The following is a 26835-nucleotide window of genomic DNA, read 5'->3' as shown; positions in this document are numbered from 1 at the left end:
TAAAAGTAACCTTCACTAAAGTATGCTTTATGAAGTGCTCCTGGATGTAAAACAGCTATCCCCTTCGGTTGGGAGGGATATGTAGGTGATAAGCGCAGTAGCTAGTTGGAGTTAATGCTCATTTGGAATATAAATATTCTGGACAAACGTATGTGAAAACAACCGAAGCGTAAAATTTGAGTCAAATGAATGTGAACGGATAAGATAGACTACAAATCCCAAATGGAGCAATATTTGATGCATTGTAACATTTATCAAAGTAAGCCATGATGCAAAATGCTGTTCTTCACATGGTTGCAATGGCTCTCCGGGTTGCATTATGAACTAGATCTTCTTTTCCATTGAGTGAACCTTGTAAATGAAATTGGACTACTAATAAATCACCAGATCTTGATATTTCTTGGAGAGTAGTGCAATGAAAGTTAGAATTCGTATCAACCCTGCCAAAGCTAGTAAAAACTTTTCTTGTTGATTTCAAATCGAGAACCATATCAGCCCGTATCCCCCCGTGTAACAGAGTTCCCGGAAGTCATGACGTGGGGTTGGTAAGACCAAGGAAACGTGCGAGTGCTTTTGTCTCAGCCCAATGTCGATTCTCTACAGTTAGGGTATCTCGGTTTGTATGGGCAAAATCTTAACTACTCAAGAATAACGTGGGACCCTGGAAATAAACCATTCACTTGTAACAAAATATATCAACGCGATTTATGCAACACAAAGGCTTAGAACACTGCTATTCTCCTATCCTAAATTCTACAATTTATTCCATCTCAAGCTCTCCAATGGCTAATCTTAAAACCACAGCAGGATAAAAAACTTGACTAAGAAGTAAGAAGTAGTGCATCAGAACAAATAGCAAATTACCCTTCCACAAAAAATTGTGCCATTTTACTGCCTTATTGGCTTCGCAAAATACGACGTTGTGTACGCGCCCTTCCCCGCGGTGTATGAAAAGGAACTGAAAATCTGTGTATAATCTTTTTCTTTCCCGCTATATCGTTGTTAGAAATGAAAAAACTTCTAATTTTGTTCTTTTTTTCCCCCCAAAGTTTAGTTCCCAGAAGGGACGAGTGGGGATAGACTCACAAAACAGCCTCCATGACCTCTCCATACTTCCCATTATGGCCCCATTCAATGTTCAGTTTCTTCAGAGTATTCTCGAAATTTTTTTCTGTTATGTCGGTAGTCTCCGTGTACTGGAAAACTGGCATGTATAATTTAGTTTCAGGGATCTTTTTTCCGGGTGTCATCTCAACCGTATAACGTATCCCAGTGTAGAGTTTCTCTTTGATACGTTCGGGCTTCGACCAGTCATCATCAATTTGTTTAGTATCTTCGGGCTCGTTCAAGAGCAATGGCCAGATAGATCGCAGAATGTCGACCCGCTTAAGCGACGCCTCGTCATTTAGACGCCCACCAAGCGTCATCACGTCACGAACGACACTAAATGAATTTGCCTTGCTATGAAGATAGCATTTAACCCGCGCATTCTTATGTCTTGTGGGGTCAATGCAATCAATTCCTGCCAACAAAAGAATAATGTCATGTTTGCAGTTGGCGAGATATCTATTTGTTTTATTTGCAAATAAAATAAGCTAATGGCAAACATCGAGGGGCAAGTAGAGATAGCAACCAACTTACTCAGCTAAAAGATCCGCGGCCGGCGCGAGCTCGGATCCTAATGGTTTTAGGCCCCGTATAGCCTCCAACACAAGCTCGGCCGAAGACTGTCCAGTGGCAAGAGCCTTACGTATCCCTGGAATGTACGCCTTAAGCGTCCTTTTGGGCCCGTCAAAATCCATGCCGATACAAGCGGGTGGGCAGAGAAGTTGCGGCGGCATACTGGCCAGGAGAGCATCAGTTTCGGCGGGTGATAAATAAAGCGACGACATGAGGCTGTCCATCCACCTCGTGTCTGCTCCTACGACCGAGGCTAACTTATGTAGCATCTCTCTGGCCAAATTTTCGGAGAAGGGGTCCTCCTTCGGGCGCTCGATCGGCTCAACGACTGTGTAATCGAAGCGAACTTTCCCACTGCCAAATGAAGTCAAATTGATACTGGGATCAAAGGGAGCGCCAACTATCGCTGCGGGCACAACATATGGTGAATGAGGATCATTTGGTAGAGGTCCGAGATTCGTTGCAATATGCTCGTCCATAAACTGAAGATGGGATTCTTGCTCGGATTCCGTGTAAGCTCCCACCGATTTGAACAATGGCGCCATGATGGAGCGGAGATAATGAGACCAGAACCGTGTGGCTGTAACTTTTGCTGCCTGTTGAAACGCAGAAGCTGCCTCAGGGATCGCGGAAACGGCTTGCCCGGCCATATTGATTAATTTTGGGTATCCTTAAGGAGAATACGCGAATAACGAAGATTGGTAACAAGGTTTCAACAATTGATTCAAGAGAGAAGGTTTCGGGGCGATGATCATCAATAGCAACATCGAATAATCCGAAGCGGTGAAATGGTGCAAGATTCTCTATATATACTTACTCGATTCTTCAGAGGTTGTTATTTCTGCGATCCTCCAGCAGCCCTCCGCGTTTGTTATACAGACAATAATGACCCATGATGCTATACAAAAGATATCAATAATCCGGTTTCGTGGTCCCATAGATAATAACCATGTCTGGCAATTGGTCGGGTTATTTTCTTTTCCAGGGTCGCACAACAATTAAGTTGGGCTGATGTGCACACCGGAAACGCATGGATCGCAGCCGGCAACTGCATGAGATTGTCAAGGATGTTAAAATTGTTTGAACCTGAGCAATAACTGTGTGATTAGAGTTTCCATCCTTTCAGGCCAAAGGTAAGCATTCCATCAATGATTAACTTTGGGATTCTTTCCCCATATCGTAGTATTTTGCCTGAAAAGGGAAAGCGAATTTGTAGATTCGTGAATTCTTTGAGATGAATAAAACGAGAACCACCTGGATCTCCAGGCACATTGCCAGCTGTTTTGCCACCCTGTGTCCCGTCTTGAAAAAAACTTTCGCTTTTCAACCCTCGTGTAAGAGAATTTCTCATGGCTGGGATTGTGTCTCATGCTGTGGTGTGGTATCATATTACCAAATAGCCCCAAGGGGTAAAAACATTATAAAGGCGGTTAACCTCGTAGCACGTTGATATTGTCAATGCCATGTTGCTCTTTGAGAGCGGCGCATCATTGTTCAATGCAATAGGATAAACTCCGTGGATGCAACCCGTAAGCTGGACGTCCAAGGGACATTCTTATGCTGATAATAATCTGCATCCTTCTGTCCTTATAGGAATCCATTTCCACGTTTTCTGTCTTTCCGGCTATATAACTGTCAGTAGCAGTACTTCAGTATATTTCTCATTCAAGTTTCATTCCTAGCACATTAACATGGCGCCTTCAATCGTGCAAACCTCGAAGAAAGCCAACGTGGAAGATAAGATGGCAGATAGAGTGTCTGAACCCACCACCAATGGCGCTCTTCCGCTTACGGCGATCCCACAAAATGGATACGACTTCAACATCATTGACGCCTTGCGACATGCCGCCAGAGAAACAACTGAGGGGATCATCGCATATCAGCCCAACAACACTAGCGGGACTTCTGCAGTCCAGCAGCTTTCGTACAGTGAGCTGCTTCAGCAGGCGGAAGAAAATGCAAATCGGCTTCGTCAGCAAAGCATCTGCAAGCCTGGACATGTCGTGCTCATCCACTTCGACAATACCTTAGACACCATCATCTGGTACTGGTCTGTTTTGTTAGCTGGCGGAATCCCCGCCATCACCAGCCCCTCGATGTTCAGTCAGAACCCAAGTGACAGGCATAAGCATCTGAGCCATCTCCATAGCACGCTGAAGGGACCAATATGCCTCACTCAGCTGCTCCTACTAGGTCCTTTCAAAGAGCAAAGCGGGGAAGACCGCATTAATACGTTTGTCATTGGCGATATTCAAGCCGTACCACCCATTAAATCCTGGCAGCCCCTACCTTTCCGACCTTCCCCTTCTGATGTGATTGCTCTAATGCTCACATCTGGAAGCAGCGGCAACGCAAAAGTGGTACCGTTAACCCACCATCAGCTACTTGTAGCCTTTCGTGGAAAAACACAGGTTGCCAACTTGCGGCATCAAAATAGCCCGTTTCTCTCCTGGGTGAATATGGATCACGTAGCTAACCTCGTCCATTGCCACATATTTGCCATTGTGTCCAAGGTATCACAAGTTCAGGTCCCCGCATCTGAAGTGCTGGTCGATCCTATGCAACTCCTGCGCCTTGTTAGTCGTCACCGTGTCTCGCGGACCTTCGCGCCAAACTTCCTCCTTGCCAAGCTGCGCAGGCAACTGGAGGCGGACAAGGCATCCACGGACGCAGACCTGAAGCTAGAAACTTTGTACCTAGATACAGGTGGTGAAGCGAATGTTACAAATGTTTGCGTTGGTCTCCAATCTCTGCTCCAGAAATATGGCGCTCCAGAAGATGTATTCAAACCCTCATTTGGCATGACCGAGACATGTGCCGGATGCATATTTAACAGCCGGTGTCCGAGCTATGATCGCGCGGAGAATTTAGAGTTTGCGTCACTCGGCAAATGCATGCCAGGTGTGCGCATGCGCATCACCAAACTCGACGGTTCTGGGATCGAGGCACAAGTCGGAGAACGAGGCAGTTTAGAGTTGACTGGCGACGTTATTTTCAAAGGTTATTACAATAACGACAAGGCCACGGCAGAGGCATTTACTGGGGATGGCTGGTTTCGGACAGGCGATTTGGCTTATATCGACAAGAACGGCTACCTTCATCTTGATGGCCGTACCAAAGAGATAATCAATATCAATGGGGTCAAGTACCTCCCGCACGAGCTAGACGCAACACTCGAACAGGCTGAAATTCTCGGTGCCACGGCAAGCTACTTCTGCTGCTTTGGTACTCGTGATGTGACAATGGACACTGAAGTTGTTGCCGTACTCTACTTACCGTCATATGATGAGGCAGACGACAAAGTCCGTTTCGAGACGCAAGACACCATCGTTCGAGTTGCGAGTATGCACACTCGGTCCCGTCCTCAAGTAATACCACTACAACCCCAAGATATGCCCAAGTCAACTCTTGGGAAACTCTCTCGGGCGAAGTTAAAGGCTGCCCTAGAAGAAGGCAGCTTCGCAGCCCAACAGAATCTAAATGACGAGGCAATCAAGAGGTATCGACACAAGACCCGTGGCAAGGTAGAGATGTCTGAAGAGGCTACAATTCTGGAGATCATCCGAGAGCAACTCGAAATTCCAGATGAGGACGATTTCGGTGTCAATGACTCTGTTCTCGCAACCGGGGCGACATCAATGGATCTTGTGGCCATCATGCAGCAAATCAACAGGGATCTGCAGCTCCTAAAGCCCATCCAACTGACTGACCTCCTGAGTCATCCTACAGTGAAAGGTCTTGCAAAGCGTACTTCCACATCCAAGAATCGAGGAGAACATAAGTACGACCCAGTTGTGACTCTCCAGCCCTTCGGAAACAAAGCTCCTCTATGGCTTGTTCACCCTGGCGTCAGTGAAGTCCTGGTTTTTGTCAACCTTGCTCACCACGTAACCGATCGTCCCGTCTACGCTTTCCGCGCAAGAGGATTCAACGCCACCGAGGGCGAGACACCATTCGAATCACTGCAAGAAGTCTTTGAAACATACCGTTCTGCCATTAAGAAACGGCAGCCGCAAGGTCCTTACGCCACCGCCGGTTACTCGTTTGGTGGCATGGTGGCGTTTGAAGTAGCCAAGCTGCTTGAGGGGGACGGGGATGAGGTGCGATACTGCGGCAGCTGGAATCTCCCGCCGCATATAAAGTTCCGCATGCGTGAGCTCTTATGGGACGAGTGCGTTATCCATCTCTTCTACTTCGTCGGCTTGATGGACGAAGCAAAAGCCTACACTCACAAACCGATCTTATGTGAGTTTGAACGGGAAAACCGTCATCTTGACGCCATTCGCTACCTGCGGAAGCATTGCGATCAGAACCGGTGGGATGAGCTAGGCCTCACAGAAGAATATTATCTCATGTGGGTTGGGCTTGCGTTCAACACGCAAAACATGGCCGTCAACTATGACCCCTCGGGAAACGTCAAGTGTATGGATGTATTTGTGGCAGACCCTCTGAGCCATGTTGCGAAGAATAGAAGGGATTGGGTAGAGACCAGATTGGCAGCATGGAAGGAGTTCGTGAGAGAAGACGTGAGATTTCACGACGTGCAGGGGGCGCACTATACAATGTTGAATCCGGAGTATGTAGTTAAGTTTGCAGAGACGCTACGAACAGTTTTAAGGGAAAGAGGCATATGAGAGATGACATGGCCATTGAGTTGAGTGATGATGTAGTTCTGTCTTCTCGCCGCTGAGGATGGGTATAGGTGTGTTTGTTGCAAGAATGTTTTCCATAAAATGAATTGTTAAAGAGAGCGGTAGAATGAATGTCAATTCCTATAGAAGACAACTCGGCTCCACCCTTCCTCACATCACATCTATGTATCGTACGAATTGGAGGATCAAATTCAGGATGATGAGTTGGAGATGAAGTCTGATAGCCCTCCTCCTTGGCGTGTTTTTAGCACGTGATTTCTGAGATCCGGTATTGTGAAATAATACACCAATACGCACAAAATTACCGTACCGGGGTGCTTACCGCTTTCTACGCTCAGCCTCAAGCGCTTTCCGCGTCCGTTTGGGCGGGATGAGACACATCACTCCAGGCTTCACCCAAGCTAAATATAGCTCATCCATTCCCATCTCCATCCTTCCTCCCGCCCTCAATCTTTCGGTTGAACTCGCCGATAGAAGGCCTCCAACAGAGCTGCTGCGCACTTCTTGTTCTCACGTAACTACGAGGCGCGAACTTGGTTGTATCGCTGCTAGACATCAGCTCTTTTTCTCCCGTTTGCTTGCGAAGAGCCGCAAAAATGAGCAATCCGTCACAGCTCTTTCTCCTCGCTGATCACATAAAGCTATCTCTTCTGGAACGGCAAAGGGCGATTTCCCTTAAGCTTGAACCCAATTCGCAGGATGGTGAAATATCCCGTTCTTTAGAATCTCTCCGTGAAGGAATTGAAGCACTTGATTCGCAAATTGCTCGGCTCGAAGAAAATGATGACCCGTAAGACTAATGACGAAGCCCTACATTTATGTACATGTAGATTCTTTTTTTTTTTGGAGAGACCTGCTAACCTTTTCGCCTCTTATTTAGAACATCTGCAACACTGAAGGACCAAAGAATCAATCTCAATCAGCAATTAGATGGCCTCACTTCACAATTCTATGGCAATAACTCAACTCCAGATACTACTGATAAAACCCCAAATGATCCATCCTTATCCGATAACTTTGTTCGTGCGACAAGCACGTCAACAACTCTAAAACACCCTACTCCTCAGCATCCAATTTCCAAATCTGTCAGGTTCACTGACACTCTGACTGCATCCGTTGAGGAAGACGACCCCAACCGGAGAGCTCTTCTTCATCCTTACCGCGACACCCCTTCCCCGCCATCCTTGGATCACTCTACTCTCTCAAATCCTGACATCCACGCGCACCATGCGCTGATCATGCAAGAGCAAGATGATCACCTGGATCGCCTTGGAGAGTCTATTGGGCGACAGCACGAGCTCAGTATTCAAATCGGAGATGAATTAGAAGGACACATAGCGTTACTGGATGATGTGGATGGCCATGTGGACCGCCATACGAGAAGACTAGAGGGCGCGAGAAAGAGGCTAGGGAAATTCCGACGCAACGCAAGCGAAAGTCGAAGCTTGATGACCATCATCGGTTTAATCATCGTTCTCGTTATCTTGATTGTTATCTTGAAATAAGATGCCACCAATCCTTGCAGGCTATCGTTTCCGCTCATTCTTTCACCAATCCGTCCCTTTCTCCTTAGTCTTTTATTTCCTTGGATAAGTTTGCCATTCCACATAGGCGTTCTGGGGTTGGATACGAATTTATAAGCTGTATATGATCACAGGCGCTATTGGGGACCTGGCGTTGTGTTTCGGTAAAGAACTCAGCTAATGCCTGGTTGCATTTCATTTTCAAAGACTACTATCCTTATTCGTGTACACCCACCCTCTTTCGCGCGCTTCGCATTTCGTACAACCTTTTTGTTTCCTCCTAACTTCATCTTCCTTTGCTTTGCGTTTCTTATGTTAAGCGCTCTCTATTCAACTCATCAAGAGGCACCTAAGATACGAGCGTGTGTCTATACCTAGAGATGCGTTCTTTAGAACAGAAATTATCTTTCTGTGCATCCAAGCATAGTTTCCATTATAATTAATGTCTTCTATACTAACAATAGACCTACAAAACCGTCATAGCTAATATAGCCTTAAGCAGATTACTTATCTGTGGAACACATTCGAATCATCTCACTGCGGATCATGCTGCACGACTGTATGGAAGAACAACATAAATGGGATCCCAATTTAGCTATGCACACAAGCTATTCTCCGATGTTTTACCATCATGTTTATAGCAGCCGGCCATTAACCTTTTTACCCAGTTCAGTTCAGCTTTAGTTTCTTTATTTCATCTCCGGCTTCGTTTTTCACACTCCAGCTGCCCCGCCGCAAGGGTTGGAGTTTGAAGCTAACATCCTGCAATCCAACAAACACAACGAACGCATGAATAATATACAGAGTTGGAGTTCAATTCCAAACAACCAACCACTCAAAAGCATCCAAAGAGTGTTCAAGTCGGAGCGGCGAGAAAGACGAGGAAAGGAATACTTGATGTAAAATCCGGGAATTTCTTGCGAGTTTTAAAGCGTTCCAGCAAATTATCCCATTTGCAATTGAAATCCTCTCTTTAAGTCATCATCCCGCCTCCCTTCCCAATACCGGTGCTTGGAGAAGCGGGTTTGTGCCCGGCCATCTTCGCCTGCCGCATTTGTTCTTCCATCTCGGCAGCGGCCTCGGTAATTTCGCCACGGTCAGCTTTTACCTGTGCAGGTGAAAAAGAGGCAAATTTCAAAGTTAGCTATCGCTGTCTTAACTTGATTGCTGCATAAAACATTACAATTTTTATTGGAGCTGATGAACATCGAGCAATTTGCGGGAGGGGGAAGGGAATGGAAGGGAAGGGAGAGGGCAGTGAAGGGAGTGAAGGGGGCAACCTACGTGCGCCTCGCTAACGCTGGCGAGAGACTCATGCCATCGTGGATCCCCGTCCTTCCGTTGTTGGTTGTGCTCTTGCTTGCTGATCCGGATTGCTTCCTTTACGTTGTCTCGATCTATTATTCTCGTGAGGAAAAGCAGATGTCAGTTGCCGTATCCTCTAGAAGATGGGCTGCAAAAATGGCTATAATATCGCTTCCCGTCGAGGTGTCATTAAGATTTGACTTACTCCTATCAGACTCCTTCAAAGCATTCCGAGTCGACGATTGGTGGAATGCCTGGCTAAGACACGGGGTATAAACCCGCGCAGCGGCAATTGGGCGGTTAAGGAAGCGGGCGGTACTTGGAATTGCAAGAAACGACATGTTTGGCGTGGTGTGTGTAGGGTACAATAAAACTGGGTGGTGGTTTATGGGGACATATAAGGCACTCTTAAAGAAATGCCTTACCTGTGCTTGTTAGTGCCAAAAATGCCGAGCGGGAAAGACGGCACGGCGAGACGCACGAGATTCAAATAGGCAATAAATAGCTTCCTAATTTCCGGGGTAGATGAGGGGTTGAGAATGATATTAAAATGTGGCGCACTGATAGGCATGGATCTTTATACCCTCATATATATATATATAGAAATGCTCACACCGAGCAGTATACGTAATTCGTGGATCCTCAACACGGAACAATGAGAAACAAGTAGAATGTAGGCGATTATGGCTCCTCAAGACTTCCAAGCGGCGGCAACTGGTTTCGATATACATGACGTCATTGGCGATCCAGAGCGGGCTTGTGGCAAGGATTCGGCAGAGGTGGCTCGGCATCCGGAATAATAATCTCCCGACGCTTCCATCACATCACCGCTTGGCAAGGAACAAACATCCGAAGTCCAACGTTCAACATATACCTATATAAATCCTGGCATGAGAGAGTACTCTGGCAATAACGCACCTATATCTCTATATAGCTGGTACGCTTGCCTCGCCATTACGTCCACAGCCATGCCAAAATCCTACACCGGGACTCTTTTCGCGGCCAACTCCTCATTACTATGTGCGGGACGTGATGCAGGAGCCAACGCCATCCCAGTTCTCATATGCCACGACTCTACTTGATCTATACATGTTACCTGGTATTAAAGAACTGCAGAGCTTCACGAATGTGGCTGAAGTCCTGATATGAGTATCAACCGCACTGGCTTCCACTTTTTCAGATGCCAACACCCAATCTGGAAAGTGAAGTGTGCCAAACAACAAAGGATTGTCATAATGACACCCAAGCATGGTATACAGTCTCTTCTGGAGAGCATGCTGAATCACCGTTATGCCTTCCATATTGCCTCCTCCTATCGACGGTTGAGTGACTTTTTAATATATGATCGACCAATTCTCATCCAACCATTCAATTATGTACAGTACATGTATCTGTCCCTTGGCGAACAATAGGAAGATCAGGGCTCTCATACATGATACACAGTTAATTGATGATTCTTAAGATTAGTTCAGAATGATCCGGTGCATTAGGGTACTCTTCCTAGGCACCTTTGTTGGAACTCATGCCGGCCATTAAAAGCCACTGATTCTCACAATTACCAGCACTGAACACAACAGGCTTTCCTGGACACAATGGTAAACTAGTGGATCAGAGTTGTGAATGGGATAGGATGTTACAACTATTACACACCGACAGCTAATGGGTTTTACCCATAAACACCACGAAGCATAAGCCATCATGTCCCAGACACCTTTCAAATCAAGATATGCAATGCTAACCACAACTCCATGGTAAATCATCTGTAGCATGTCAGATGGTCCATGCATTGTGAATATGTCACCATATGAGGTATGTATAATGCCCTATTCCGATTGGTTGTTCAACCCCTGGTAGCTAACATTCTACAGCATTCATTAATCAACCTAGGGTTGGTCTCTACTCCGTTGCTCTCCGGTGTATATTTGTCGCACTAGCTCAAAACTGTATTCTACACTAAAGTGATAAAACCTTGGTAACGTTCGAACTCAAAAAGCCCCCGCAACTCATTGAATGTTCCAGATGAACTCCAATGTCTGCCACGTTCAATACCGTAACTAACCTGATCAAAATAGATTGGGCATAAATTCATACGAGCTTGCGTTCCGATGATTATGGACCTAAGTGTGCTAGGGCTGGGGAAAGATATATTAAAGGTTTGGGACAAACAGACGGACGTGCCATGAGTGGCCGGTTTGGAAACTCTATGAGCTTCAGTTTCCCTTTTTGGACCACAAGCCGTCATCCCCGCGTCATTGCCTTTCCTCCATAGATCTCTATAATCGGGGAACTTTATCCTCTATTTACTCGGCAGCTCCTTTTCGGGGGAAATAAAGAAGATCCTTATTATTCCCCCGACACCTGTTTTCCCGGGAGGAGAATAATGCCCATCCAGGTATCTGATATATATCAAAACGCGCAAAGCCATGGAGTCCAGTCCAGCCCAATATGCCGACATCAACCCAGGTCCCGATCAAGATCATGCTCCGCTAGATAACTACCCAAGCTACTCAACCACCATTGTAAGTTCCAATTCAAACCCAACAGGCTCTCCTAAATATGACACCTCCCGGCCCCGACCCCGCGCCTCCTTCATCAGCGACCGCATAAATCGCATCCCGGACCCCCTTCGCAATGGCATCGTCGCCACCACCGGCGAGTTCGTTGGCACGTTCCTATTCCTCTTCTACCCGTTCGCAAGCGGGATAATCGCCAATGAAGTGGTGCTGGAACCCGGCGAGCAAGCGGATCCTACAGCCCTTCTCTACACGGCGTTGGGCTTCGGGGTGTCTCTGACGGTGAACGTGTGGCTGTTCTTTCGCGTGACAGGCGGCATGTTGAATCCTGCGGTAATTATAAATATTTTTATCTCCCGCCGCAATACCGGAGGAGAGCGAAAGCTCTCCTCGTTTTCGTTGCCCCCGAAAGAGAAGGGAAAAAATAGAAAAAAAAAAAAAAAAATAGAAAGCGGCCTGTGCCAAAAAAGCATGACATGGGAAATATAACTAGAAATAACAGGTAACCCTCGCCCTCTATTTACTGGGGCTTGTCCCCCCCGTTCGGGCTGTGTTCGTCATTGTTGCGCAGCTTATAGGCGGTATTGCCGCTGCGGGCCTGGCTTCGGCCATGTTCCCCAACCCGCTGACTGTGGGGACGCGCCTGGGCAACGGCGTCTCGATAGTTCAGGGGCTATTCATTGAGGTATTCCTGACAGCGCTGTTGGTGCTTGCGATCATAATGCTGGCGGTCGTGAAGCATAAGGCAACGTTCATCGCGCCGTTGGGCATTGGGCTGGCGTTCTTTTTAGCGGAGCTTGTTGGTATGTTTTTCTTTTTCTTTTTTTCTTTTATTTTATTTTCCACCCGTTTCCCTTCCTCCCCCCCGGGTTCTCACCCACCCACCCTCCTTTCCCTATTTAAATATAGTTACATATCCATTCCCCTAATGCTATAACCCCCCCGCGCCCCCCTAATCCCTACCACAGGCATCCCCTTCACCGGCGGCTCCCTAAACCCCGCCCGCTCCCTGGGCCCCGACGTCATAAACCGCTCCTTCCCAGGTTACCACTGGATCTACTGGCTCGGCCCCGTCCTGGGCGCCCTGTTGGCTGTCGGCTGGTACCTGTTCCTCCGCGCTTTGCGCTTCGAGACGTGCAGTCCCGGCCAGGATGCTGAGTTTGAGAGCGGGGCGGTGTTTGAGGGGAGGAGGGGTGGTATGGCGGCGGCGACAGCGACGGGGACGGGGACGGGGACGGGGGCGGGCATGGGGATGGGGGCGGAGCCGAGGATGCGCGCGGGGACGGGGGTCGGGGCGCGCGGCGGAGATTTTGATGCGAATGTTTGAGTGGTTGGTTGGGGCATGAGCTGAGTAGAGTAGGTGAGCGGAAGGGGAGGGAGGAGGGAGGAGGAGAGGGGAGGGGGAACCAAAGGGAACCGAAAGGGGGAGGCTTTTCATTTCTTCTCTTTTCATCTGCTTTGCTTCTGTATACTCTTGTTTCCTGATTTCTTTCCTCCTTCTTCACAACATCTATACATTTCGGGCCTGTGAAAGCAAATGAGTTCTCCCACATTGTCTATTTTGACCATCTGGATAAATGATGGGGGGGGGGGGGGGGTTGGAAAGATAAAGCAAGGCGAATGAGTTATAAGTGATGTGTTAATAAAAAGAAATGGAAATAGGAGGTTGCATAGTTTGTTGTTATCTTTAAAATGCCTAATTACTTTACTACCCCCTTGATTGCATTTTATTTTTCACAATCTTAGAATATAAAAACGTAGTATAACCTCCCTCGCCCACCATATTGTTAATTTCTCATGCAAACATTTCCAGTGTCTCTCTTATCTTTTGCCAATAGATATTGAAAAAGGACATCATAACATTTAGATGGAGAAAATAAAATATATATATAGAAAAATAGAAAAAATAAAAACTCATCAAATAAAAATAAGAACATGTATGTATTTAACAATATATACGATTCATCCAACCAAAACAGTTCCCGCTAACACACATCAACAACAGGACAGGAATTTAACCCCCGTAGATTGACCATGTTAGACAATATAAACCAATTGCGTGGCCCTCACCAGCAGCCATATATATATATATACGGAGTATATATACCCAAACAAAAGCAACCCCCCCTCACCAACCAGCCCAGGACGAAAACAAGAAAATATGTATGTATGTATATAAAATAAAAAATAATAAAAAAAAACCCAACCCGATGACAAATAATAAACTCTGGATATCAGAATGCAGTTAGGAAAAGGAGGCTTTTTGCCATGCAACAACAGATCAGAACATGCACACATGCACCACCCAGCCGGTCCAGCCCAGTTCAGTGACACGACAAAAAACCCTCACCCAACATCAACATACACGCCGACCCAAAGCCAAAAATAAACCCCGAGTTCCAAGTTCCCAAGGATCCAAAATCCGTAGTAGAGGAGGTGTGTATATGGTGCAAAATAAAGGATCAAAAAAAAAAAAAAAGATACAAAAGATGCGAAAAATGTGAAAAATAAACAAAAAGGTTCAGAAGGAAAACCAGACGCAACGAAAGATGATCAGTCAGTCAAGAGGTAAGACAAGATGAGAAAATAAAAATAAAAATAAAACAAAACAAAAATCAAAACTCCGCTCTCAACACTCGTAAAATCATGCCAATTCCATCCTCCCAAATTCCATCCATTCTTTCTCTCCATAGACAGAATGAAAATGGATATATATGTGACAAAATGATAAGAAAAACTCGATGCCAATAAATAAACGTTTTCGCTGGTCGATGGTTCTATATATGTATGTCATCATGATATGGCGCCCTTTTTAAATTAACCAAAAGACACCTTTTTTTTCCTTTCTTCGCAAGACCAGTGAGATTTGCTTTTGTTTTTTTTCGTATTTTGGCGTTCCTTGGTTCGCTCCGTCCGGGAAGAGGTGTGTGAAAGTATGTATATATTAGAAGGTTAAGAAAAAAGGTAGGGGGAATTCCGCTCCGCAGGACGCCGTCGCTTTCCAAAGAAGAAAAGAAAGTAAAGTAAAAACCAAAGAAATATCCGGGTTTATAAAATCGTGAGGATGGTACATGGTTATCACCAGGATGATCCGGAAAACGTCAGATAAAACAAAGAGAAAGGTTTAAAAAGTTAGGAGACGGCGACGATGACGATGGGTGTTTGGTCGCAATCGTAGTCGGGGTCGATAAGAAACAATAGTAAACAAAATTATATACTAGGATTCGATCGAACGGCGACACTGTTCTCGTTTTCTTGTTCGTTTTCGCAAATGAAGCAGAGAGGAATTAGGTCGTTAACAGAGTAGAGGGTTCGGAGTGGGGTCCGGTCGGGACCAAGGAAGCGTAGGTTACTAACGAACAAGAGGGCCGGATTCTCAAGGCTCGCTGGATATCGAGGTGACACACACAAGACGGACAGAAGAGCCAACGAAGGAATCGAGGAAAGAAAGAAAGGAAGATGGATGGATGGATGAATGAACAAATGATTGGCGTAAATGGCATGATCGACTGAGCGGACGGAGAGATGAATTGGTGGCTGTTTTTATCGATTTTTTTTTCCTTTGATATTTTTTTTTCTTGTCTTGTCTTTCTCTGGAGTAACTACCATCTCGGTTGGCTGCCTGGTGGACTTGAGACCCGCATGCCCGTACTTGGATTGACGATGGGAATAGCATTCCTAGTACGGACCGCAGAGGGCTGGTGAAGCTTCATGTGATGAAGACTGTTACCGAAAGCAGAAGAGAACACAGAGGACTTGTTGAGGGAGGCGGGGGATAGGGAGATTGATGGTGTGACCTGTTGAGCAGGTTGGATCTGATGTTGGAGTGGGGAGGAGTCTGGCGAGATGCTGGCGAGGGAGGACCGGTCTGAAGCATAGGAATGGATGGATTGGAGCTGTTTTGAAAAAAAAAGAAATCAAGAGTACATGGTTAACAAAACTGAAATGACTCTTCTCAACAGCAGGAGGTTCATGATGGTAGTAGTGATAGACATACATCATCCTCAGTCAACAAACCGGGACAAAACTCCAGGTCATCGTCTAGATCAAAGGAACGGCCAGCCTCGAACCGCGCGCGGAAGGCGGTTATAGCGGGGGCCTCAGCCAGCTCCCTCATGCTCTTGACGCCACGGAACTGCCTCTGGGGATTATTGTGTCCAGACATCTTGGGGCCTCTGCGACGGCCACCACCGCCGCTACCGTGGTGAGCATTGGACGCGGAGGCGGCTGTGTGAGAAGTTGGAGGAGGAGGATGCTGCTGCTGCTGTTGTTGATGTTGTTGTTGTTGCTGCTGCTGCTGCTGGTGATGGTGGAGTGCTTGATGCTGGCTGGCAGCATGGTGGTGCTGTTGTGGCGAGAAGAAATAGGACGACATGGTGTTGTGGCTGTGATTGGTTACAGGCTGAACAACGAGATTACATCCAGGAAGAGCGAATTGGAAATTCGTTTATTAGCCAGTAAAGCCTCGAATGGTATAGTAGCAGGCAGATCGATCAGTAGGGCTTGTTGATGTAAGATGGATTTTTGCTGGGTGTTGGGGGAAGCCGTTGTTGTTGGTGGTGGTGGTTGTGGAGTGCCGTTGTTGTGTGGGAGGGGCGAGGAGTCGGAACGTTGATCTGTGATTGACAACACACACAACACAGAAGAATTAAAGAGAAGAAGAGGATGATTAACTATCGAATAAAGGTAGTAGTAGAAGAAGTAGAAGAAGTAGAAGAAGAAGAAGTAGAAGAAGAAGAAGAAGAAGAAGAAGAAGCAGCAGAAGAATACACAAAGAAACGGTTAAGTTGAGGTTGGGATGGGAAGCGGCAAAAAGCAGATCGGAGGCTGGGAGAGGAGAGGAGAGGGAAGTTAAGAGGAGGAGGAGAGAGAAAATGAGACAAGGAGGAGAAGAAGAAAAAAGAGTCGGTGTGGAAGCAAAGGGAATGGGAAGGGAAGAAAAGCCGGTCAGGTGACTGCCGTGCTGGGCGTCGTTCGGGCCAGAGGAGAAGCGGCGGCGGCGGCTTGGTAAGGAGTTTGTAGCCTTGTAGCACCAAAGTCACTCGCTGGTGTCTCCCCGCCCAGCACCCCCTACAACGGATACCTGCTGGGTACGGAGTAGATACGATTCCTCCCAAGGACTAGGAGGAACCAACAACAATCAAAGTAAGTGAGGAGTGACCTGGCTCTGTAGGGCGCCTCCCACCAAACAGCAAGTACCTGCCGAGTACAGAGTACAGAGTTACAATACCTGCTCCAAAGGGGCTTGGCCGCTGTCCCAATCGGGCAAAGGGCATAGTTATCCATTGGAAGAAGAGCAAAATTGCCTCCTTCCAAGTACTCCATACTCCGTACATACAGGAGCCAGCGGCAAAGCAGTTGTAGGGATCAAGCCCATGGACTGTGGGCCATGTTGGTTTCTCAACCAATGATAGCTTTTAAAGACCCGCATGTAGCCAATCAACAGCAGGAGCCAAGCGACGGGTGCTGTGGAGAAACCTTAGGCACCCATGGATGCCCTTGTGCAGCTGGGCGGCGGTGATTGGCGGGCGGTGACGTCGGAGGAGGGGTGGTGTGGCTGCTGACTGGCTGGACCTGAGGTCATGCGGGTTTCCTCTTCCCCGCCACTTCAGTTCTACGGAGTACCTACCTAGCAGTAATGCAAGCGTACCTAGGTAGTGCAGGAAATACGTCAGGTACATGTTACATACATAGTTACATAGCATACAGAGGTGCAGTGACTCAGGCCAGGAACAAAACACAGCAAAATGAGTTGTCTCCTCTCCTCTGTGTGTGTGTGTGTCCCAACCAAGGATAGGTAGGTAGCCCCTTCAAAACACCTCCATTGGTTTTGCCAGTACGGAGTACAAAATATGAAATGACATCAATTATTAATGGGTTGGACAGAGTACACATGTTTTGCCGTCGTGGTAATTCCATCTGTCAGTCATGTCCAACTTCCCACTGCTCTGACAGATCAATATACTGATACATTGCAAACCTAACCATATTCTCTCTAGGTAACCATATTCTAGAGCAGAATAGAACCGCAGAATAAACCTAGGGGAAAGAATAGGAGAGGTGACGACCTCGCCACCCCCAGTCTCCAGGCCAGTCTCCAGGGGCTGTGTGATCCTTGCGCCTACGCTGTAAGTACAGAGTACGCTGTAGGGTAGGGTAGTTGTCCATAAATAGCAGCCCCTTGCTACCTCTTAGGGCTAGTCAGGCGCCCCTAACTTCCCGGCCAGTGGCTGGAACCTTCGGTTAAACTTGACTCTTTTTCTAGAAACTACTAGTTAGTAATGTCCTGTACTCCGTACAATACACATGTTACTCCGTACAGAAAAAATACTAGAGAAAATCGAAAACCCAGGAATTTTAATCACTCAAATGAAAAACACACAAACTATCACAGAAGAAAGAAAGAAAGGAAGGAAGGAAGGAAGGAAGGAAGAAAGGAAGAAATAAATATATAAAAAGTAAATCCTCCTCCTCCTTGAGTGATTGTATAGTACATGTACTTGTTACTTGTTGTGCTCTAACAAGAATAATAAATAGTGCAAGTGGTGCAAGTTACATATGCAAATGCAATGTGATGCATGCGTGGATGCCAGAAAGGTTGAAAGCAACAACTAACAAAAACAGGTCTCCTTGTCCTGATTGGTGCTGGAGGGGATGAGGGGATGGGATGGGAAGATGCGTCGGTGGCTTGTGTTGTTGGCTTGGCTGGTGGGATGGGCTGAAGCGGGGAGTGGGCTGGTCTGTATTTTTATTTTATTTATTTTTTATGTTTTATTTATTTATTTATTTTTTGCCTTGTTGATTGATAACTGTTTGAAGGAATGAAGTGGATGCTACACATACATCCTGTACCTACAAGGGATAGGCGGCTACATTCCTAGCTTATATCAGAGATAAGGGCGGTTAACTTGGGGGGGGGGGGTGGTATTTTTGAACTTTTCGACGGGGAGATGCCCTCTTCTCTTTTATTTATTTCTGTATTTATTTCTGTATTTATTTGGGTTGGCGAGAGCATTACTCCGCTGCCGGTTGTATATACAGCCCCATATAGCTTCATCCAATAAGCATAAGTCGGCCTATCCCGTACTTTTCATGGTGATTGGAAGAAAGAAAATGGTGTTTGTATGTATATCTATGATTGCCCCAAGGGGCGTGCCCAGACACAGGTGAATGCTAGAAAAGCAAGAGGGTATAAATTGATTAACTAATTTAATTTAAACCAGATTGAAACATATATATCTAATTCCATCTAGCGGCGGGTGAAGAGGAGTCTAACAATGCCGGGGGTTTTCTGGTGCTTTGACGAAGTATACGCCTCGATTACCTGGTTGATAGGCCAAAGGGGCGATCGGTTTGAATGATAAGATATGAATGGCATGTAGGCGGGATGCTAGCGGCTAGCGGAGTTGCTTGCGAGAGGAGGGGGAAATAATTGACCGTTATATCACTGACAGCGCGCAAGGTGTGTGCGTGTGCGTGTGTGTCTGGTGGGCCGTTAAGGATGTTTAACATCGATGAGTGGTGGTGGACGGCCTGGACGAGGTGGGGAGCGGGTGCCGTGTATATATAATGGGGATTGAGGGGCTTTCTCGAGCCGCCCTTGCTGTTAATGGGTGCTGTTTCATGCTGATGTTCCTTAATATTTGTCTCAATACGCGTCTCGAACTTGAAGCTGGAGGGATTCACTTTTGTTGAGTAGTCTTCTCTCTGATATAGTGGATATTGAGGCAGGCTTTGAATTCACGCCCTGCTCATCATTTCGCTCCTTTTCTTGAGTCTCTATTCCCAAGGCGCTTCGAGGATTTGTTTGCTGAGCTTTGTTGACATATCCTGGTCGACTAACAGATTAACCCAAGGATGCAGCATCTTTTAAAATTAATTTCTGAGAGCAGTATAATCAACAAAACCACCGTATCACTTATCTAGAGACCGTGCCTTCACATATCGGCCAATCTGCTCCCGACATGCTTTTTCGCTATACTGCACCCAGGCCTCGTACAGAGAAACAAGCTCTTGAGTACATTCAATCACTGCCTCGATGCTGACCTCCCCCGTCGACAGCCAGTCAACCAGCTTTTGAATGCGAGGAGGCAGGTTTTTATCACCGAGTGCAGCCAACGCACCCGCGCCATCCCGGAGCGTGGCGGAAACCGGCGATGCGCCGGCCAGGTTGGCACTGCTGGCAGGGCTCGTTTTGCAAACCACTGCGATTAAAATGGCGGTCACTGCAATGACGTGCGGTGGCTGGAGAAGCGGGAGATCAGTCAAGTAGTGGTCGTTGATTACTGACCAGGCTAGAGACACCTCATCTGATGTCAAGGAGAGTGTCGACTGGAGTTCGGATAGGGTACGATACGGATGGTGGACTATTAGCTGCGAGTTCATTTCAGAGATTAACCAAAACTCGCATTCTCCGAGCTTGGATATGTCGGACACGATGAAGTCTAGTAAGAAAATATTTTTAGCCAACGGGTTGGATTTGTATATAAATCTCACAAATTCTTTTGCCTAGGTAAGCGGGCATCTAGTGGTAGTAGGTAGACAAACCTGGCCAGAGTCCCTTTGCCTCACTCACGACGAATCGAATATGCTGTGGGCATTCCTCCATCTTGCACGCCAAATAAAAGGCAGTGGTAAGCACGAGATAAGGATTTGTCCGCCGAATTTCCACTTTGGTGTAAAATCTTCTGATATAAACCTGCGCTGTTGCAAGTGCCTGTTGACGGGTGGTCATTCGCTTCCCCAGTCTGACCAGCTCTGCGGAAGCATCATCCCTCTTGTTAGTCTCAGCAACACGCCCTGCTAGTCGCAACGCACATAATCATGGCAGACAGTCTTACGTAGATTGATGTAGATACTGAAGTACCTTAGATCAGGAAGCGGGAACTGCTGTAAAAGCTGCTTCTGCTTCTCGCCTTCGTCGAGGCATCTCCGAATCTCCGCCAGCTGGTCTCGCTCGAAGAGCCAGTGCCGGCGCTGGGTTGATACCCAGAAATTTGCAGCCATTTCTTTTCAAGGCGGTAGATATGGTCTTCAGCGGCAGATTAAAAGAATTGAGACGGACGGGGGCGTCATCGGAGGCAGAGAAACGGAGACTGCATCCTCACATATTTATGACGCTGATACGTGTTGATTATTATATTCAATGGTAGTGTTTCTCTCTCCTACATCATCGCCTCTTCCCTCAAGGTTACTGTGGTTTGTCTTCAAGGTTTGGTTTTGATGTCGCAGCTAAGCGCTCGCTTGCGCCCACAAACCACCTGCGCCTAGGTTAACTAGTTAGCGCCAACCATCCTGCTGCAGCTAGATTTTCCCGCATTTACAGAATAATGCTATTCTCATAACACACACAGCGGGCGTTAATAACGCATTTTTTCTGCTACGCGATTGTAATTCTTATTCTTCTCTGATGTTTAGTCCACTCTTGCCAATACAACACCCGCATTTTTGCGGGAAGTTTGAAAATAGATAGATGTTTACCTCTTGTTTCCGCCGCCTCATGTTGACCGCACCCTGATTTGTTGGTCACTGTGCAAGAATGGGGGTAGAGTCACAGCGGGATCGCGACCAGCGGGTTGCGAAGCTATGGGAAACCCTGGATACCCGCGATGAGGGCCAAATAGACCTCAAGGGGTTTAAAAAGGGTCTACGGAAAATGGACCACCGTACGTTTCTCTTCTTTGACCATGATCTTGCCCGGTTTTGAATTTTATTTGTACCTTCTACGCTGCGTGAACTTCACATATACTAACATATATATATAGCCCTTAAAAATGCAGAAGACCTTGTCAGCGACGTCCTTTCATACGTGGACACCAGCGGGGATGGGAAGATACAGTTCAACGGTGCGGCCATCATGTACCTAGAGCCTGCTTGGGCTCTACATGCCCATTCCCCTCGATACCGGACTAAAGTGCCCCTTTCTAGAATTTCGAGTGTTTGTCGAACGGGCCGAAAACGAGCTCTGGCGACTGTTTAAGTCGATCGATCATGACCAAAATGGGCACCTTGACAAGGAAGAACTACGAACTGCCTTTGCGAACGCTGGCTTGACTATCCCGAAGAAGAAGCTGGACGAGTTCTTTACCGACGTGGACACCAACAGGGACGGTGTAATCACTTTTGATGAATGGAGGCATGTTTCGATGTTTTATTATCTCTTCCAGCTGATCATATCACTGTATCTAATGCAATTCGTAAATAGGGACTTCCTCCTTTTTCTTCCCGCAAGCACCTCCAACCTCGGCGGTCTGATATCGTATTACAGTGCTCTTGGAAACCTAAACCCGGAAGGAGACGTCCACATAAATGAACCTTTCCAAGGATCAGGTACAGACCCCTCATTTCCTAAACACAATGTCACCCATGTCGCGTCAAATTCACAGCCCAACACTTTCCAACTTCCTGTGTCGGACAACGTAGTGATCCAATTACATTGCGAGGCTCAACCCACACACCATCAGTACTACTACAACCTGGAAACAGTTCCGTTCCTCACTGATGATGAGCTGGAGTGGCTTGTTCTTCCAACCGCCGTCTCGCTATGGTTATGGTATCAATCTGTCACACAAATATTGACGGACGGTACACCTCAAATAGGTTATTTCCTTGCGGGCGGAATGGCAGGTTGCGTATCAAGAACGGCCACTGCCCCCCTCGATCGTTTGAAAGTATATCTTATCGCCCAGACCGTTATGAAGGATACCGCTTTTACCGCAGCAAAGTCCGGCCACCCTCTGGAAGCTGTAAAGAGAATGGGGATGCCCCTCATAGAAGCAACCAAGGATCTATGGCGTGCTGGAGGAATACGGAGTTTGTTTGCAGGTATGACCAATTCACAACCCCTGCATTTATTTCGTTCAATGTGTGCTAAATAGTCTAACCAACTTCATAGGGAATGGCTTGAACGTGGTCAAGGTTATGCCCGAGTCTGCTATCAAGTTTGGCGCGTACGAGGTGAGATAGGATCGATAATTCATCCTTTATATTATTTTTGATATTGTGTGGTATGCTGATGTAGTTCAGGCTTCAAAACGTATGTTCGCCAACCTTGAGGGGCATGGCGATACAAAAAATCTACTCCCAACCTCGCAATTCCTGGCTGGTGGTATCGGAGGAATGGTTTCTCAGTATGTCCGTTCCGTGTTCACTTTGGCGTGATAGTTACTTATTATCATAGATGTTTTGTTTACCCTTTGGATACGCTTAAATTGTAAGTTATCTATCTCCCTCCAGTGGAATTCCTTTCTACCCTATACATACATCCTTACTATTTTTGCTAGTCGCATGCAATGCGAAGTGGTTGAAGGTGGACTACAAGGCAACCGGCTCATCATGGCCACCGCCAGAAAGATGTGGACGGGTAATGGAATTCACTCTTTCTTCCGCGGCTTGCCGCTTGGCCTGATTGGAATGTTCCCATACGCCGCGATCGACCTCACGACCTTCGAATACCTGAAGTCAATTCTTCTAGCTCGCAAAGCTAGAATATACCACTGTCATGAAGACGACGTGCCCCTTAGCAATTTCGCCACTGGTGCTATCGGTGCTTTCAGCGGTGCCCTCAGTGCTTCGATAGTTTATCCGATGAATGTTCTCCGCACAAGACTGCAGGCACAAGGCACCGTCCTGCATAGCCCGACATACACTGGCATTGTCGATGTAACGCGCAAAACATTAAGTCAGGAAGGGATACGCGGCCTGTTTAGAGGAATAACCCCGAATTTACTAAAGGTCGCCCCGTCGGTGTCGATCAGTTACATCGTGTACGAAAATTCGAAGCGGCTATTTGGTTTAACTTAAAAGCATCCCTACAGGCATGTTTGTGTATCAAATTACTCTTATCGTCCCACCGACCCGGAAATATATCTACTCTTTTCTAGAGCCAAACGGCAGAGGGCTTCCACAGGCCAGTCCGTTCTATCCATCGCCATCCCTTTTATATATGCATGCATGCTATATGAGGCCATGATATATTCTCTAGGATCCCCACGAGCCGTGCCGCTGCAGTGCTTCTTTCCATTTTCCTGTTTTTATCTATCTACCTTCGTCCTTTTCTATATTCCACTTTTTGACATTTCAATATTTATTTATTTTTCTTTTTTTCTTTTTTGTATTCCATTATTCTTTTTCGCCTTTGACAAGAATACCCTGAACACATTTCTGTTTTTATTTTTTATTTTTCGCTTTTCTCTTTTGCATAGCCGTGCGGCGTACCAGAGCATCTTATTCTGTTCCTATCCCAATTTCCTTCCATCAGCGTACTGTACATATGTACAGTATAGCGAGCACATTCGTGGATTCTCTCCGCGGCAACATACAACCATCTCGACATATTTTTCCTTTTTAAAACCCTGGATATATATACAAAAAATAAGTAATAAATATAGCGTGGGGTAAGCAAAATTACAATTCATTATCTAAAGGATAGACGGCCACCTTGGAAAATATACTTCAACTTCCTCAACCCATTCAACACAGATTATATGGACTTTGAGTGCCTAGTGACCTACGGGAGCAGAACTAGCCAAAACAAATCGAGAATCTACAGTTCTATCCACATCCTTACATGATCTTATGAAACGCTTCAAGTGCCTTGTCCATATCAATCTTCTCAATCCTCTCCTGAATCCTCCCAACTCCTAACGAGCTGCTCCGCCACATCCGCCCATACAACTTCCGCTTTACCAATCCCTGCAATCCCTTCCTCGACGGCTAACTTCACCAACTTCCCACCCCTCTTCCTAACAACCCCATCAACTGACCGTCTCAATATCCGCTACAGACGCATGCAGCACAATCGCCGCTATGAGATCGTGTTCTGCCGCACAAACCATACCAGGACTCAGCGCGTCAACAATATCCACCCTTTGCCCCTCGACCAGACTCCCCATTTGGTCCTGCATATGCACAGACTTGGCGCCCTGTATCGTCGCGAGGCGGAACGCATACCTAACACTCCCTGAGGTCTTCACAATGGGTATTTCGCCCTTTTCGATCAGCTCTTCGTTACGCACGGCTTGGGCAGATTGTAAACCCAGACGCCTCTGCGTGATCATGTCGGAGCAGTTGTTGGAGTGGCAGTCTATGCCCAGCGAGCATTGGTCCTTTATGTTGTCATGGAAGCAGACGGGTAATCTGTGACCCATTTGTAACTCTGTTTCTGGGGTGCTGGAGACAAAGGCATTGGTTGAGATGATCTTCTGCGCGGCGGCTGGAGAGACGTCGGTGGCATCGGAGAGGATGATGTTTGCGCCTAAGAGGTTGTAGGAGTCGAGTATGTCGACGAGGGGTACACCATTGTAGTCTTCGTTGGGTGGTGGAACGGGTTTCAATTGTTAGCGGTTGCACTTGGTACGTATGGCACTGGAACAAAAGGGCAGAGGGAAAAAAAGAAACAAAAAACTAACCGTAAATCCCATGTAGGTAATGTGCTGTGATAATTTTGACTCCAGCCTTTGTCACCCGCTCAAACATTTCGATAATCATTTCCTAGGCAAGAAGAACAAGTCCAATGCAAAGCCGAGCTAGATACGGCCGTCACCAAGGGGAGCTAGCTACCTGGGCGAGTTTATCGATGGTTTTGAACACCCATGCAGGGAAAATGTCCTTGTTCACTGTAAAATGGGGATCTCATGATTTCACTCTTACGGTGGGAGTGAAACAGAAAATCGAGCGGATGCCCGAGGGAATTTTTACGGAGACGGCGTTCTCGACTAAGATAATTAAACAGGAGTGAGTAACGTTGAAGTTCAGAGACAGATTCTCTTTTTGCGGTCTTCAAATTAAAGATCCTCGTACCATGCGCTGCCGAGTAGCTCATGTGCGCCATCGATGGAGGCAAGACAGCCACCGAGTTGTCCCCGGGAAATATCGCTGGCCGTATAGTTCGAGCATTGCATGTTTCCTGGTCAGAGAATACGACCAGTTAACTATGTGTCGCCTCATAATGCTCACTAGTATTCCTCAACTAACATATTGCTGCATCTCGGGTATCAGGACATGGAAAAGATCGAAATGTAAGATTCAAGGTGAAAACTTCACAGAACAACCAGAACATACATCCGCCCCAAGATTCCATTCATTACTTCAAATAGAAACCTTACCGCCTCAGTCAACAGCAACGAAATAAACAGCAAATGGCATGCCACATACCAGAAGGCATGTACTCCATCAACGAATGATCCGCATGCCTGCCCTTCGGCTGCGTCTGCCAGAGATGAATGGTGCGTATCAACGAAGCCCGGCGATACAATATTGCCACGACAATCAATGACTTCCGTGTCCGCAGAGGGAGCCTGGACATCCGCATGCGGAGCTATGCGGGTGATTATGTTGCCCTCGATGAGACGGGAGTGCCCGCTCAGTGGGACAGCATAAGTGCTTGCCCTGGAGCTAGGGACGATGATTGCTGAGTTTTGGAGGAGGATTGAGGATGGCATCGTGTCGCCGCTTGTTAATGAAAGGTATGATATGGTTAGATAAGGTCTTGGAAGGCTGGTGTGTAGGGAATATGGCAGATGTGACTTTCTTTATATGCGCTTCCTTCTGCTCCGGGCGCATCTTATATACATGGGAGGAGGGGTAGATAGATGATAGCGGGGGTAGTTTCACAAAAAGAATATATAAAACCCATAGGATGAATAACTTATGCATCCTGGACTGTTTATTCATGGAGTTGTAAGGGCTACTCTCGATCGCAAACATGAGAGACTCTGGACCTCCTTTTCGGAAACTTTTTTACGATTAAGAATTAAGTATGCTCGAATGCTTTGAATCATTGGCGGGCGAAACCATGGGGCATCATCTTTAAATAGGCTCAGGAGAAATCCAAGGAGCCAAACGAAGTTTGATGGGCGGAAAAAGATGCCTCAGTACATGCATACCTCTGCCGCTCTGATGGGAGGGGGTGGGTGTAGTGGAAACAGCCAACAAGCGCACGAGGAATGCGTCTCGTTCAACCTAACATGCAAATCTATGTTGGAAAATACCTTATCCCGTCCTACCACTTCCACCCTCTACCTACCTCTACCCCCCCCTTTACCACCCCTTCCACCTTCTTCACTCTCTATCCCCTCTACCACCACCACCGCCTCTACTACCCTACAGCCCCCCCTACAGCCCCCCCTAATCACTTCCACTCTCTACTTCTACTCTCTACCC

General features: G+C 46.8%; 9 protein-coding genes across 16 annotated transcripts; 4 read left to right on the top strand and 5 right to left on the bottom strand.

Moving 5' to 3' along the window:
• Positions 1 to 384: 384 nt before the first annotated feature.
• BDBG_00868 (TdiB protein) lies at positions 385 to 6614 on the bottom strand. 3 transcript variants are annotated; one of them, XM_031720088.1, is made up of 4 exons: positions 2498 to 6504; positions 1642 to 2317; positions 1087 to 1566; positions 662 to 991 (listed from the first exon to the last, which is right to left on the bottom strand). In XM_031720088.1, the coding sequence occupies exons 1-4, from the start codon at positions 2616 to 2618 to the stop codon at positions 889 to 891; spliced, it is 1380 nt and encodes a 459-aa protein (XP_031576084.1). In that variant the 5' UTR covers positions 2619 to 6504; the 3' UTR covers positions 662 to 888. The 3 variants fall into 3 exon arrangements, with proteins under 3 accessions (XP_002629622.1, XP_031576084.1, XP_031576085.1); XM_002629576.2 differs by having other exon boundaries at positions 385 to 991; positions 1642 to 6614; XM_031720087.1 differs by having other exon boundaries at positions 662 to 983; positions 1642 to 6504.
• Positions 3363 to 6527, top strand: BDBG_00867 (TdiA protein). The gene has a single exon (XM_002629575.2). The coding sequence runs from the start codon at positions 3372 to 3374 to the stop codon at positions 6312 to 6314; it is 2943 nt and encodes a 980-aa protein (XP_002629621.1). The 5' UTR covers positions 3363 to 3371; the 3' UTR covers positions 6315 to 6527.
• Positions 6615 to 6658: 44 nt separating the features above from the next.
• On the top strand, positions 6659 to 9885 carry BDBG_00866 (syntaxin 8). The gene is made up of 2 exons (XM_002629574.2): positions 6659 to 7122; positions 7213 to 9885. Exons 1-2 carry the CDS (start codon positions 6929 to 6931, stop codon positions 7835 to 7837), a joined length of 819 nt encoding a protein of 272 aa, XP_002629620.1. The 5' UTR covers positions 6659 to 6928; the 3' UTR covers positions 7838 to 9885.
• On the bottom strand, positions 7816 to 10045 carry BDBG_00865. Of its 3 annotated transcripts, none has more exons than XM_031720086.1 (4): positions 9642 to 10045; positions 9366 to 9580; positions 9140 to 9252; positions 7816 to 8963 (listed from the first exon to the last, which is right to left on the bottom strand). In XM_031720086.1, exons 2-4 carry the CDS (start codon positions 9499 to 9501, stop codon positions 8829 to 8831), a joined length of 384 nt encoding a protein of 127 aa, XP_031576083.1. In that variant the 5' UTR covers positions 9502 to 9580; positions 9642 to 10045; the 3' UTR covers positions 7816 to 8828. The 3 variants fall into 3 exon arrangements, with proteins under 3 accessions (XP_031576083.1, XP_002629619.1, XP_031576082.1); XM_031720085.1 differs by having other exon boundaries at positions 7996 to 8963; positions 9366 to 9585; positions 9642 to 9938; XM_002629573.2 differs by having other exon boundaries at positions 7985 to 8963; positions 9366 to 10045.
• A 1538-nt stretch (positions 10046 to 11583) lies between these two features.
• On the top strand, positions 11584 to 13000 carry BDBG_00864 (aquaporin rerated protein, other eukaryote; the record flags this gene model as incomplete). The annotated part of the gene is made up of 3 exons (XM_002629572.1): positions 11584 to 12006; positions 12176 to 12476; positions 12642 to 13000. The coding sequence occupies 3 exons, from the start codon at positions 11584 to 11586 to the stop codon at positions 12998 to 13000; spliced, it is 1083 nt and encodes a 360-aa protein (XP_002629618.1).
• A 308-nt stretch (positions 13001 to 13308) lies between these two features.
• Positions 13309 to 16925, bottom strand: BDBG_00863 (uncharacterized protein). The gene is made up of 2 exons (XM_002629571.2): positions 15671 to 16925; positions 13309 to 15569 (listed from the first exon to the last, which is right to left on the bottom strand). Exons 1-2 carry the CDS (start codon positions 16046 to 16048, stop codon positions 15276 to 15278), a joined length of 672 nt encoding a protein of 223 aa, XP_002629617.1. The 5' UTR covers positions 16049 to 16925; the 3' UTR covers positions 13309 to 15275.
• A 1587-nt stretch (positions 16926 to 18512) lies between these two features.
• On the bottom strand, positions 18513 to 20884 carry BDBG_00862 (RNA polymerase II holoenzyme cyclin-like subunit). Of its 3 annotated transcripts, none has more exons than XM_031720084.1 (4): positions 20514 to 20884; positions 20221 to 20449; positions 19360 to 20117; positions 18513 to 19299 (listed from the first exon to the last, which is right to left on the bottom strand). In XM_031720084.1, the coding sequence occupies exons 2-3, from the start codon at positions 20405 to 20407 to the stop codon at positions 19588 to 19590; spliced, it is 717 nt and encodes a 238-aa protein (XP_031576081.1). In that variant the 5' UTR covers positions 20408 to 20449; positions 20514 to 20884; the 3' UTR covers positions 18513 to 19299; positions 19360 to 19587. The 3 variants fall into 3 exon arrangements, with proteins under 3 accessions (XP_031576081.1, XP_031576080.1, XP_031576079.1); XM_031720083.1 differs by having other exon boundaries at positions 18513 to 19289; positions 20221 to 20430; XM_031720082.1 differs by having other exon boundaries at positions 18513 to 20117; positions 20221 to 20430.
• Positions 20885 to 20897: 13 nt separating this feature from the next.
• On the top strand, positions 20898 to 26765 carry BDBG_00861. Of its 2 annotated transcripts, none has more exons than XM_031720081.1 (10): positions 20898 to 21338; positions 21438 to 21518; positions 21601 to 21808; positions 21878 to 22002; positions 22273 to 22497; positions 22568 to 22629; positions 22699 to 22802; positions 22853 to 22885; positions 22956 to 25026; positions 25099 to 26765. In XM_031720081.1, the coding sequence occupies exons 1-9, from the start codon at positions 21212 to 21214 to the stop codon at positions 23473 to 23475; spliced, it is 1485 nt and encodes a 494-aa protein (XP_031576077.1). In that variant the 5' UTR covers positions 20898 to 21211; the 3' UTR covers positions 23476 to 25026; positions 25099 to 26765. The 2 variants fall into 2 exon arrangements, with proteins under 2 accessions (XP_031576077.1, XP_031576078.1); XM_031720080.1 differs by having other exon boundaries at positions 20900 to 21338; positions 22096 to 22497; positions 25099 to 26400.
• Positions 24287 to 26561, bottom strand: BDBG_00860 (amidohydrolase; the record flags this gene model as incomplete). Its single annotated transcript, XM_002629568.2, has 6 exons — positions 25779 to 26561; positions 25324 to 25579; positions 25234 to 25289; positions 25083 to 25164; positions 24507 to 24979; positions 24287 to 24451 (listed from the first exon to the last, which is right to left on the bottom strand). The coding sequence occupies exons 1-6, from the start codon at positions 26112 to 26114 to the stop codon at positions 24287 to 24289; spliced, it is 1368 nt and encodes a 455-aa protein (XP_002629614.1). The 5' UTR covers positions 26115 to 26561.
• Positions 26766 to 26835: the final 70 nt, after the last annotated feature.

This window comes from Blastomyces gilchristii (assembly GCF_000003855.2).
Source record: "Blastomyces gilchristii SLH14081 genomic scaffold supercont1.1, whole genome shotgun sequence".
In the NCBI taxonomy this organism is placed as follows: domain Eukaryota; kingdom Fungi; phylum Ascomycota; class Eurotiomycetes; order Onygenales; family Ajellomycetaceae; genus Blastomyces; species Blastomyces gilchristii.
This window is presented reverse-complemented; position numbering and strand designations above follow the sequence as displayed.